Source organism: Hylobates moloch, unplaced genomic scaffold (assembly GCF_009828535.3).
Source record: "Hylobates moloch isolate HMO894 unplaced genomic scaffold, HMol_V3 SCAFFOLD_18, whole genome shotgun sequence".
NCBI classification, from domain to species: domain Eukaryota; kingdom Metazoa; phylum Chordata; class Mammalia; order Primates; family Hylobatidae; genus Hylobates; species Hylobates moloch.
In genome coordinates, this window is record NW_026652293.1 from 29,018,072 (window position 1) to 29,031,705 (window position 13,634).

At 41.1% G+C, this 13,634-nt stretch overlaps 2 protein-coding genes across 2 annotated transcripts in view; both read right to left on the reverse strand.

The window, feature by feature from the left end:
* LOC116457906 (acyl-protein thioesterase 1) overlaps positions 1-2,698 on the reverse strand; it is a 31,127-nt gene extending 28,429 nt beyond the window's left edge. Inside the window, exon 1 of the mRNA XM_058430496.1 lies at positions 2,632-2,698. Coding sequence (XP_058286479.1) covers positions 2,632-2,698 — 67 coding nt within the window. The remainder of the gene's footprint in view (positions 1-2,631) is intronic.
* The window catches only part of CUNH1orf21 (chromosome unknown C1orf21 homolog), a 254,200-nt gene that overhangs the window by 210,470 nt on the left and 30,096 nt on the right, over positions 1-13,634 (reverse strand). The window lies entirely within an intron of this gene.

Genomic DNA, 13,634 nt, shown 5'->3' on the forward strand with positions numbered 1-13,634 from the left:
TGGTTATGCTACTAAGCTGCTGGAACATCAACTGAATCTTAGAACAACAGATCCCTCTAAGTACCTTGAGATGCCCTCACACCAAAATCCAGTAATTCTTTTATGCCAGATGGTGCCAAATGTGACTAAGCAGACACCTCAACATAACATCCACAGTGTCCATGGAAACACGTACAAAAACTGTCTGCCTGCTTTCCTAAATTAATTTAGAATCATACAATCACAGAATTTTAGAATTGGAGACTTGCATAGATTTTTTCTTAAGAAAAAAATTATGTCATTTGCAAATGATATAATTTACAAATGATGCAAAGACCTTTCCTACAACCAGTTACCCACGTGGGGGTAAGGAGGGTGTCATGAACTCCATGCTGAACTATAAGATACCCAAGAAGATGCCAGGGCCTCTCCAGCCCCAGAATCTATTTATTCTTTCAGTGCTAGCGATGTGCTGAGGGCGATCTCTACATGTGGTGTTATAAATAGAAAAGAAATGGACTATGCCCTCCTCTAGGACCAAATCGCTGTTGAATTCATCTGAGTAATCAAAGTGTTTAGCACTCAGTGGGCACTTAATGGATGCCTGGTGAATGAATGAGTGACTGAGTGTGTTGTCTGGAGTCAATGAGACAAAAAAGTGTGTTGGACTGGGTTGGGGGATGGGGCCAGGGGTAGGATCAGATGGGGAAAACTGTACAACGAATGTAAGCTGGGGGGCAGGGTGACCACAACCCCTGCCCTGAGTCCATTTTTCTGACCAGATCCTTTTGTTTGGCACATCCTTAATAACAACGCAGAGATGTCATCACTCCCTGCATTTGGGTCCTCAGAAAAACAATGAGATCTCAGCCCAGGTTCAGCTCAGACCCAGCTTCTTTCCCTGTCTGGGCCCATTTTATCCACCAGGGGAACAAGCACAGGCCAGTGTGCCACAGACTTTTCACAGACCTATGGAAACATCCTAGATCCAAGGAAAACATAATTAGCGCTAAGATACAAAAATAAGTCAGAACTATGAAAATTTACAAATGTTTGCTTAAATGTCTACAAAGTATTACTTTAAGGTCAATAATCAACTGCAACTTGATGTTCGTATCATTAAGTATAAGTCATATTAAATAAAGGATGCAGGTATATTTTGTTAATTCTGATACAACATGAAGTGTGACCAGCCCTCTTCATGTTCTTTCTCTCTCCTATCTGAAGCTGCTTTAATCACAATGCAAATTACCCGGTAGACCACTTCTTGCAACATTTAGAAAAAGAATTATTTCTTCCGGTCCCTCCCTGCCTCCTATACTCTTCCTCTTCTCAGCTGTTCATTGAAGTAATGCCCTGATTTTAAATGTTTTTTCCATGCAGCATATTTGTTTACCTGCAAAGTTTCATACTGTCCCCTATACAATGATATACCATGGGGGACAGCTTAAGAATTCAGTGTAGATCTTCTGGAAAATGTTCCAATAGTTGACAAATGGAAAAAGGCACAAATATTTAAAATGGCTAACTTTCAAAGATTATGCAAGATACCTAAATTACTGTATTCAGGAAGGTACTGATACCTCACAACACCCACTGAAGTGGGGTCTATTATCATCCGCGTTTTACAGACAAAGAAACCAAGACTCAGAGGGCTTAAGTATCTTGCCCAAGGTGGTACAGCTGAACTAGTATTTAAAATTGAGCAACCTGATCTTATTTTAGATAAGTCATTGAGTGTTCCAGCCCTGGAGTCCAGTGGACATAAGGCCCTTACCTAAGTCATAAGGCCCTTACTTAAGAGTGGTTCAAACCTGTAAGAATGTCAGGATGGCCATGCCCAAAATGAGCTAAGACTACAGGAAAGTGCGTGGAGGGTGGGAGGAGAAGTAAGATAACCAAACAGATTTTTCCAAGCAAGGCCGATGGCAAAGATGGAAAAGGTAAGATGTAAATGCCTGAAATTGAAGGCAGAGTTACTTCAACCTATATTTTGGAGCTGGAGGGTCACTAGATCAGGAAGTGAAGCTTCCTATTGCCCAGAGCTGAAGGGAGACATCAATTTCATTCATTTCAACCACATCATTTAATAGATGGGTGATCAAACCCAAGAAAGGTTCAATAACCTGCCCAAGACCACCCAGCTGAAGAGAATTCCAGGGACCCAGACTCCACTCTAGTGCTCACTTCTTTCCTACCCCTAACTGTCTCACTGGTCCTGAAAGTGAGAAGGGAAAGGCAAAAATCATTGGGGGAGAAAAAAGCAATCCGGGACAGATCCTGACCTCCAAGCCTCTCTGAGAAATCTTTAGGGCTCCACAGAGTAAGAGAAGCTCATACAAACAAACAGAGACATGTCAGATTTTTTTTTTTATGGGAGTCGATTCAGGAAACTAAACCAGTAGAGAGATTTCTGTCAAAGCTAAAAAGTAGCTTTAGCAGATTTTTGTAAGCACTAGGCACTAACAAGGATTCACTAAGAATATCATCTCAAGTTAACTTTTACATCCTGGTTTTGATGGAGTTCTTGGTGAGCAGGAAGTCTTGTCCACTCAGGGTGTCAAGATTTTGGCAGTGTTTGTGCCAGTCTGATATCTGGTGAATAAAATGGTAAAATCAGAGCTGGATTCAGCTCAAACATAACATTCTTACCTTCACCAGCACTGGGCAGACCTAGAAACTTGATCCTCTCCACTGGCTGTGCCTGCAAAGGTGACATCTTCCTGTGGTTCCTTTACCTGTATGAATCTCCTGAGTACCCAGCCCCTGCACACAGGAGGGTCTCAATAAATGTAGGCTGAAGAAATGAATTCAGATTTTATGTTTATTCAGCCATCATCAGATGAGCATCTACAGTGTGTCAGGCATTGTGCTATTGCACCCAGTATGCCTTGGTTAGACAGACAAGGTGCCTGCCTGCTCCCAGGGAACTTGGAATCTACTGGGAGGGAAAGGCATTAGGAATGATTATACAAATAATTATCGGCATTCAGAAGGGAAAGTACCTGATGCTAAGAGAGGGACATTAGGGAAGATTTCTCTGAGGAAATGACATTTAAGCCAAGAATCAAGATAGGAGTTGGCAAATTAAAAGATAGGAGGAAGGCCATTTCAAGAAGAAAAAGCCTAAGTGAAATCCCATAGGCAGGGAGATGCAGGCATTCAGAGAACTGAAAGACAACCTGTGGGGCTGAAATAGGGTGGAGCGCACCCCAGAGAGAGGTGGGTGGGTCTCGCTCAGGGTTCCTGCTCTGACACCAATGGGGTGTGTTACTGAAGGGTTTGAAGCAGGGCAGTGATGTAATCAGACAGGCTTTTTAAAAGATCGCTCTGACAGTGCGTGCAGAATAAATTAGAGGGAGAAAGTAGAAGACCACCAGTTAGGAGACTCCTCAGTAATCCTGGACAGACAAATTGATCATGCATTGTTCTGAGGACTCACCATTACATAACAACAACGCCAGAGATAATTTATGACTGGGTAATAATTTGGAGGAAGAGCTTAACACAGGGCCACATTTCTCCACGGCTCCGCCCTTGGCCCTGCCCTTTCCAACATCTTTATCTTGATCGGGATGATGCCAGGAGGGAAACTGGCAGAGCTGCTGAGTACATAAATCTGGGTGGGATGGCCAATATCAAAGATCCAATTGAATCACTATTTGACTCTCTTTATAGCCTCCCTGAAGGGGAAGATTCATAAAGACAAAAACTATATGGTCTCTGTTCTCAAGGAACTCTCTTCTAGTGGGGGAATTGTGGACATGACAAATATTAATTCAAGGTGGACTGAGATAAGGGCTATATCAGTGCTGTAAATAAAGCCGTGTGAATGTCTACTGGTAAGAAAAATTAATTCTGCCAGGCAAGTAAGGAAAGGTTTTTCAAAATTGGCCTCTGACCTTGCCCTTTCAAGCTAAGTAACATTTTGAGGGGTGACAGAGGGAGGGGAAAGGGGGGCATTCCTGACAGCAGGAAAAACCTGAATAAGGCAACAACAGAGGGAGGCAAGACTGCTGGACACCATGGGTAAGGCAGGCTACACTCCACATTTTAAGACACCAGGATCAGGGCCAGGCGTGGTGGCTCATGCCTGTAATCCCAACACTTTGGGAGGCCAGGATGAGAAAATTGCTTGAGCCCAGGAGTTTGGAATCAGCCTGGGTGCCACAGGGAGACCTCGTCTCTACAAAAAATTGAAAAATTAGGCATGGTGGCACATGCCTGTAGTCTCAGCTACTCTGGAGGCTGAGGCAGAAGGACTGCTTGAGCCCACGAAGTGGAGGCTGCAGGGCCAAGATCACGCCACTGCACTCCATCCTGGGTGACAGAAAGAGACCTTGTCTCAAGGAATAAAAAAAAAAGATATCAGGATTATCATCAATTTGCTGGTTTGCAAAGTCCTTCTACATACACCATCTCAGTTAATCTCATACCCACACTGAGGTCAGGATGGCTAATCTTGATTGACATCTAAGAACATTACATCACCCAATCACATGGGATAGAGCCAGAAGTCACACCCAAACATTCAGGCCCCATTCATGAGCCTTATTCCACTATTAATTAGATGGGGCAAAGCCAATGGTGTGACATTTAACAGAAATTAAGTTAAAGACCTCCACCTAAGTTTTTTAAGATGTTCATAAATGCAGGATGACGACATCTGACTCTGCCCCATTCAAGGTATACAGGGCTAAGTGTTCTGATAACCAGAAACTCAACACGTGCTCGCAAATACTATGCTTCTGCTAACGTATCTTCACTACAGTTGGAGATTATGGTAAATAATGGCCCTTCTGTGGGAGGAAGTCAGTGCACTGACTTTTAAGTTGACAGCCCTGCATTTGATTTCCAGTACTTCCACTTACCGGCTCTGTGCCCGTGAACTGGAAATTACTTCACTCCTCTGAGGCTCAGTTTCCCTATCTTAGTATTAGCATACTAAACCCACCCATTGAGGGCTGTTGCGAGGCTGAATGAGAAAATGCAGATAATGAGGCTTATGGAGCCTGGCACATTCTGTTAGTGTTGGCCTTTATTAACTCTCATCACAGCTCTCTACCAAGGTTAGAACACATCTGAGACACCATACTTCATTTCTGGTTCCACAATTTTGAGAGATATTGAAAATTTACAGAATGTTTGGGAAGGGTTATCAGGACAGACAGTTTGAAAAAGCACTAGTCTTGCAAGTCTGGACAATGGAAAGCCTGAATTCTTGTCCTAGTTTTGCCACTAACTAGCTCCGTGATCTTAGGCAAGTCACAACTTATTTGTGACTCAGCTCCTATCTGTAAAGTGATGAGGGCTGAGATATGAATTGTAAATGACTTCTAAAGTCTCACTCAGCTCCAAAAGTCCTTAAGTTTTATGAATTCAGCCTTAGGAGGCCCTTTTAAGGGAAATGGATTTTCCACAGAGAAGACAAGGAAGCTCCATGATACGGGTTTGTAAAAATGATAAAAGCAATCACAAAAAAAGAGAATGTTAGTGTATTACAAGAGAAAATTAGAAAAGTAGGACCAGTAGGAGAGAGGCTTAAAAGAAAGAAGATTTCACTCAATTCAAGGAAAAAAGAACTTTCCAACAATAATAATTATTCAATAATGGACACCAAGCATGAGCATTAGATTGTGAGATCCTCAAGGGCAGGACTATTGTATTCGACTTTACACTACCAGCACCTACCCCAGTAACAGGCATTAAGGAAACCCTTAAATGATGGATGGATGGATGGATGGATGGATGGATGGATGGATGGATGGACGACGGGTCGATGGATGAGTGGAGGGATGGATGGGTGGATGGGTGGAGGGATGGATGGATGGGTAGATGGATGGATGGAAGAAGAGATGGATGGAGGGATGAATGGATGGTTGGCTGGAGAGGAAGGAAAAACTGATATAGGGAGAAAGGAAGAAAGGAAAGAAGGAGCTGCCTAAGGAAGAAGTAACTTCCCCTTCCTAGTATGTTCAGGCATCAGCTGGATAACCATCTGTAAGGGGTGCTGCAGAATGGATTTCTATTCTGTGTAGGAGGTTTCACTAAAGGTCTATGTGATATTTATTTCCTCATTTCTCTCTCCACTAACTCATCCTACATATTTTTGTCAGATTAATCTTCCTAAAGGACAGTTCTGTTGATGTCACCCTCCTACTCAAAAAATTGCAGTGGCTCCCCATTGCCTATTCAGTTAAGTCCACAATCCCAGTATTTGAAGGCTTCGTTCCTGCTCTGCCTTAGGACTTTTATTCATTTTTCAAAACCCATCTTCGATATATCCTCCATCATGAAGACTTCTCTTCACCTTTCATCCTCACAAAGTTATCTGTTTTGTACATTATTGCATAGATTATAATTTACTTGGTGACCATTCTTCTCTTCTATGAGACTGGTGAAGTTCCTGAATGAGGGAGGAATCTTTATTTCTGTACCTCCAACAAGTAGCAGAGTACCTGACTTTCAGCAGTTATTCAGCAATAATAAAAGTAATTGTTTATTGCTTATCATAAACCAGGCATTCTGTTAAATCCCTGATACACATTGTCTCCTTGGCTCTTTATAACAACTCATTGTCCCCATTAAGTAAACAAGGAAGTGGAGGCTTAAGGGAGGATAAATAGTTTACACAAGACATAATGCCAATGGATGGTAGGGGCTGGATTAAAACCTAGTAGTACATGCCTTAACATCTTGCGTATGAACCACTCCACAGGACTGCTTTCCCTGCAGCAAGTCAATCTGTGCCAGACAAAACATTTTATTCATTCAGTCCATCAACATTTACCGAGCCATTAGGGGACAAGTTCTGTACGTAGAGTGACCTCAAGAAGCTTTGAGTCTAACATGTGAAATAGACAATTCAACAGTTATGGCAAAGTGCAGCAATGCTCTCAGAGAGATATGTACAGGAAGAAAATCCTATCAATCAAACTGAGGAGACAGGAAATATTAACAATAGCAAAGACTTCCCATTATCTACTGCATGCTGAATAGTGTGCTGAAAATTTTATCACAAGGCTTTACAAATAAACTGCAGCCTAGCAAGGTTCTAGTGCGGTGGTTAAGAGCATAGTTTCTGAACTCAAAGAACCAGTGTTCTACTCTTTGTACTTCTACTTTCCAGCTGTGTGTCCTGAAGCAAGTTACTTACCCTTTCTACACCTCAGTTCCCCACCTGTAAAATGAGAATAATAATAACTCCTACCTCATTACGGATGTTGTTATGATTAAATGACTAGACCTACGCAAGGTGCTAAGAATGCTGCCTGGCTTACAGTGTTATACAAATTTTGCTTATAATTAAGCTACTTGACCAAGAGGAAGGCAAGTGTTTGATTCCAATATCTGCATGCATTTCAAACAAAGCTTTCCTCAGGAACACACCTAGGACAAGGTGATATTCCAGCTGAGTTTCCAAAGGGAAATGAGCGGGGGAGGATAGGATCCACAACGGGAACGTCCACACGGCCCTGATGCTGCACTATTGCTTATTCTTTTTTCTGCCTGATACTCCTTCTCTAGCCATCTTGACCCACTGAAATCTTACCCATCAGCCAAAGCCATCCCACTGGACTTCTTCCAAGAATGCTCCCCACATGTTCAGTTGATATCTTTCATAAAGGTTAGCCTTGTATATACAGTTGGCATTTATATGCTTTCATCCATGCACATATGCACGCACATGCATACATATGAACAGATATCCACAGGGCTTCCAGAGGACCTTGCACTCATGGGGAAGCGGACTTTATAAAGCACCACAGATAATGGTCATTAGCTCATGTTCAGAGATATTTGTTATACTAATTACCGCTTCAATGCTGAAATTAGAAACCATCCCCAAACTACACACAGCTCCACTGTAAACAGTATTTCCCACTCATCCTCCTAACTCATCATCTTGAATTTCTCACCCATGGAGGAGGTAAACTATGATTTATTTTTTAAGACTGTAACTCCATCTGAGTAGTTAAAACAGAAAAGGAGACCTTGAAACACAGAAACCTCTACCTCCCCAAGTACATATTTATCAGAAACTGTCACGTTTACTTTCTTGGTTTCCTGTAAAGATGATGTGAAAAAACATGGGAAGAAATTTTATATTAAAAATTATCTGAAACACAATAAAAATTTCCTAATGCTGGCATATGTCAAATATTGTTGTTGTTTTGTTTTAAAGCCTAAAGGAATTTTGTTTTTCTCATGGCCAACTTTTGGATTGATGAAACACCTCAAGAATACGCATTCAAAGCTGAGAACAGTGGCTCATGTCCAGCACTTTGGAAGGCCCAAGTAAGAGGATTGCTTGAGCCCAGGAGTTCAAGTCCAGGCTGGGCAACACAGTGAGACCCCCATCTCTACAAAAGATTTAAAAATTAGCTGGGTATGGTGGCATGCCTTGGGAGGCTGAGGCAGGCCCTTGAGCTCAGGAGTTGGAGGTTACAGTGAGTTATGATCGCACCAGTGCACTCCAGCCTGAGTGACAGAGTAAGACCCTGTCTCTAAAACAAAACAAAAGAATGTATTAAAGCAGAAGTGTAATCTTGGGTCAGGGAGAAGTGAAGAGAGAAATGCACCAAAACAATGGTGAAACTGTGAAGTTAATAGATGAAAATAGACAAATATGAATCCCATCTCTTTTCCCTCTTTCAGCCCAGTCACATAGAAAGGGTAGGTGCATTTGTGGTCACGAGATAGGCAAAGTAACAGAAAGGAAGCAAGAAGATCAAGATGATCCAAAAATCAGACAATCATCCCTCCCTCAAATAATTAACCTGGTATCTGAGTACTAATTGATCGTTATGTATTACAGGTCTTCTTATTTAAAGAAAAAAACTCATGGGCTTAAAAATATTTAGAAAATTACAACTGAAGGAGGATTAATGTTGTGTGGGGGGGTTATTTTAGACATCAACTTATTTTTTAACAACTTCAGGTTAAGCAAAAGGCCGGATAAAAGTACATTTTGATGCCAAATAAAACATTTTTTGGATTTCCCCAAAGCAGAGGTAAAGTAGAGAGACTGGGAGTTAAAAATGAAAAGGCCTCATAGTAAGGCAAGCCTACCAAACTATTTTTTCCTCCTAATAATCTAAAATTAGACACCTTAGCAATGATGTCTTTCTTTAGGTAACAATGATTTATTACCACAGGCCTAACTTTTAGCACCACTGAAGTATTTTGTATTTTGGTCCCATAACTTCTTGACAGTGAACTTTATAGCTAACCAGACCTAGAAAATTTAAGTCTAATAAAATGTCACAGCCAATGTAATGAAATCCCACGTCTTACATGAAGAATCCATCTAAAAACACACAGCGATGTGGAAAAACCGGCCCACCCCCCTGCAAAAGTAATTTTAGGTTACAAAAATGCCTCAGTTTTCATACCCCAAAGATACACTGTTAGTTAAAAAAAAAAAAAAAAAAAAATGAGACTAGCATTTTTTTTTTCTTCTTGCACAACCTAAATCCTGGCTCTTAGAGAGTAATCAGATATTTCAAGATTTCCCTGAAAACTTCCTTCCATTTTGGATGTCTGACACTCACGGTGGTATGGCAGCAGACCCAGGATTTGAGCTCTGACTCCAGAATCTATTCTAACTCATGAAGGAATTAACGGTGTCCTCTGCCATCTATGTCTCCATCTGCTTACTCTGAGTCACAGCCAGTGATCCTATAAAAACTAAGGCAGAACATGTCATTTCCCTGTTAGAAACCCTTCACCTTCCCTCTGAGTAAAAACCAAAGCCCTCAATGGCCTCCAGGGCCTCACACAATCTGGCCCTGTGCCCTCGCCTCCTGTTTTTCTCCCCTTTGCTCATCCCTCCAGCCCCACTGGCCTCGATGCCCAGTGACTCTCTCTGCACTGGCTGTTCCCTGGCCTGGAAGGTTCCTCCCTCAAATAGCTGCATGGCTAACTCCAGCACCTTCAAAGCTTTGAATAAACGTTACCCTCCCAGTTAGATTCGCTTAAAATTTTATGTCCTTTAAGCTCTGTTTTTTTTTCTGTTATTCCCCTAGTACTAAACACTTTCAAACAAATAGCGTAACTGAGGTGACTGTGTGTATTGTTTATTGTCTGTTTCCTCCAGTTCTAAAGTATATGTTCCTCAAGGGCTGAGATTTGCATTGCTCATTCAGTGAAACCTCAAGTGCCTGGTATGTAGCAGGTGTTCAATAAATATTTGTAGAGTGAATGAATAAGACCTTTTATTGCTCTAACATCTTAGGACTCCATAAGGAATTCAATACTCCCTGCATGGTAAACTGGTAATGGGTTATCTTCCCCACAAAAACCAACCCAAGAAACTGAGTTACTACAGTACGAAAACATTTGACTGCCACCATTTAGTGAAAATTTACTATGCACAGGATATCGTTTTACATGTCTTCTCATTTTATCTTCACCAAAAGCCAGTAAGCAAGACATTATTATCCAAATGTTACAGAGGAGGAAACAGAGGCTTGGAAAGAGGAAATAAGTAAGCCAAGATCACACCACCGTGAATGCCTGTGCTGGGCTTTCTGTAGATCCAGGGCTGTTTGACATCCCATTCTACCTCCTTCATTATAAAACTAATTCACCTCTTCAACAGCACCAAACAATAGAAAGACTCCTTGGACATATTATGGAAAGCCTCTAGAGTGCAGTTACTCATGTAAAGAAAACATGGCCCAAGAACACACAGACACATATACACACAATACAGGTTTCTTAAAAGAAGCTGTACTTTTATAACAAAACATATGGTGATTCTTATAAAATCATTCTGACATTGTGATAGCCAAAGCAACAGTAATAGAATGTGAAACAGGAACTGGCATGAGCTACTAAATTCAACATCAGGCTCCCTGAAGACCTGCTGCATGACCAGGAGAGCCTCAGATCTCTTCACTGAGCCTCGACAAACTGGTGTTGCCACCAAGCCTTCTGTAGTGCCTGAGGATATTGACATTAAATGTCAAAATCAATGAATCCACAAAAGAAAGGCATTCTGTAAATTCAATTATTTCTTGATCACAAACAAGTTCTGAGGAGCAGTGTGAGAACCATTTCACAAGCCCAACAGAGCAAAACCTAAGTCAAGTCAGACAGCTAAGTCCAGCAGTTCCCAGAGTGCAGAAGAAAACTTATAACTTGGCCAGGCACAGTGGTTCAAGCCTGTAATCACAGCACTTTGAGAGGCAGGTAGATTGCTTCAGCCCAGGAGTTCAAGACCAGACTGGGCAACATGGTGAAACCCTGTCTCTACAAAAAACGTACAAAAAATTTAGCCAGGCATGGTGGCACATGCCAGCTATTTGGGAGGCTGAGGTGGGAAGATCACCAGAGCCCAAGAGGCAAGGCTGCAGTGAGCCATGATGGCACCACTGCACTCCAGCCCTGGGAGACAGAGTAAGACCCTGTCTCAAAAAACAACAACAACAACAAAAAAAGGCGGGGGGGAATTTATGATAACTCTATTGGAGGTTCTTTCCTCTGATTCATCACAGCGGTGGACCAAAGTTTTAGTTGATGACAGGCCACAAAAGAGACAGGATCTATGAGCAAAAGTTACCAGAAGGGTCAGCTTCTCTTTAGGAAAGGGGAAATACTCCAAACCAGTCACTTACTTATTTGGCTAAGAATCGGGACTGGGTGGTTAGGCAAGGGTGGGAATGCCCACCCAGAGGCTACCATCACCACCTTAACCAACTCCTGAACCAAAGACATTGAGAGGAGAGGGAGGTCAGCAAAGAGTTCTGCCGCCCCCACACATTCATGCAGCGATACCCTGTCCCCTGTCAGACCTGGCCTTATCGCAACACATTGATTATGTCTTCTATATAAACTCCCATAGTGGTTTCTCTACCAGATACAGCATAAGAAAACATTTGCTTTCACCATTCCAAGACGGGAGGTGGCAAGCTCAGTGACTAGAGAAAGTGGCAGAAGAAGAATCTGGCATTTTGATGTTTGAAACTGCCTGATTCAGATGAAGTATCTTCTACTGCAAGGTATCATGTGAATAACTGAAGTTTTTCTTTTACTTGTTAGTTCTATATTTTGAGTTTCAAGATGCAAAGTTAGATTACACACAAACACCAAGAATTCCTTTTGTGATAAGTGTTAAAAACCTCGAATTTTAAATCCCTGCTTAAACTGTGTTAAATAAGATACCAAACCTAAAGTCTACATTTTTGAGGTCTATAATTTGCAGATATTTTTACTTTATTGTAGTGTAAAATAAACAAGCTGGCTTCAGAAAAAAAAATTAAATTAAAAGCCTTCACAAGCATTCCGTAGCTACTCTGAGAGCTAGCTATCTGGACACATTGATGTCTTTGGGGGATGGGTGTATTTCAGATCTAACTGTACTTAAAAAATAGCATTGTCGCTATGGAAGCAGCTCTAAATTTTGACCATTTTTCCTTATGCTAGCAAAGGCCATTTTCTTTTTATGCAGCTTTTCTTTTCACTGAAAAGGGCTCTGACAGTAATCCTCCGAGTCTGCAGCATGTCCTGCCTTGCCTACAGTCACCCTTCCCTCTTAGTGTCAAGCACTGCTCTTTCGACTGAGCCAAAAACAGGAGAGTATAAATCACCTGGGATTCACACACACACACCCCACAAGAGATTTTCATTTGTTCAATCATTCCTTCCTTGAAGGAATCATAGACAATACCCATTCAGGTCCTTGTCACTAAGCTGGCCTAATTCCAATCTCCCATTTCTCAGACCCTTCACTGGCAACTTTTCCATCAAAATCATCAAGTAAGTGTGACCAATTTTTGTTTCAAAACAAATGTGTCAGGAATTTTATGTCTAACAGTGGTCATCTTTAGAAACTAGCATTTCTTCCAGTAACACGATGAAAAACATTGCTCATTTATCTTTGAAACACTTCCTTCTGAGCTGCCTCCGGAGTCTGTGTCCCATTCCAATAGGTCAGGGATGATTATCATTCTTTGAAGATACATTTCATTCTGGGAAGCAATAACAGGCATTCAGAGACAACCCTGCCAAATAAGGTAGGTGTTCATGCTGAGTAATACTGCTTTTCATAAAAATGAGGTGTAGCCCTTAAGCAATGAAACCAGTTTTCTCATGAGGATCATTACCTGACTTTGAAGGGAAATTCAAGAGTTCCAAAAGTGATTTGTGCTGGATATTCTTGCTTTTTTTTTTATTTTAAGCAATGGCAAATTATTTGGAATTAGTATAAAAATCACCAAAGCTACTTGCAAGACAGCATTTCCCACTTAGACACACATAGGTACACATATAATAAATTAAATTAAATTAATGATTTCTGCCAACTGCCTTCTAATCTAACATTTTGATTAATTTTCATAAAACTTTATTATTTTCCCATTGTAATTCTTATAGGTTAAAATCATCCACTGCAATGGAAACAAAATCTTAAAATACATGATTCCTTCAAGGAACAAATTATTGAATGAGTAAAAGTCTTATTTAAAATCTTAGAATAAAATAGCTTTAAAAAGCACTCATCCAAAAAAACATTTATGGAGCAAATACTAGTGAAGAAAGAGATATTCAGTTTGCCAGGGGTGACCATCTAGGTCGCCTTTCAATAAGTCATCTCTTTAGGAAGATGATTTTGTTCCTATGAAGATGTGGTTTGGTTCATCTCTGGCAATCCT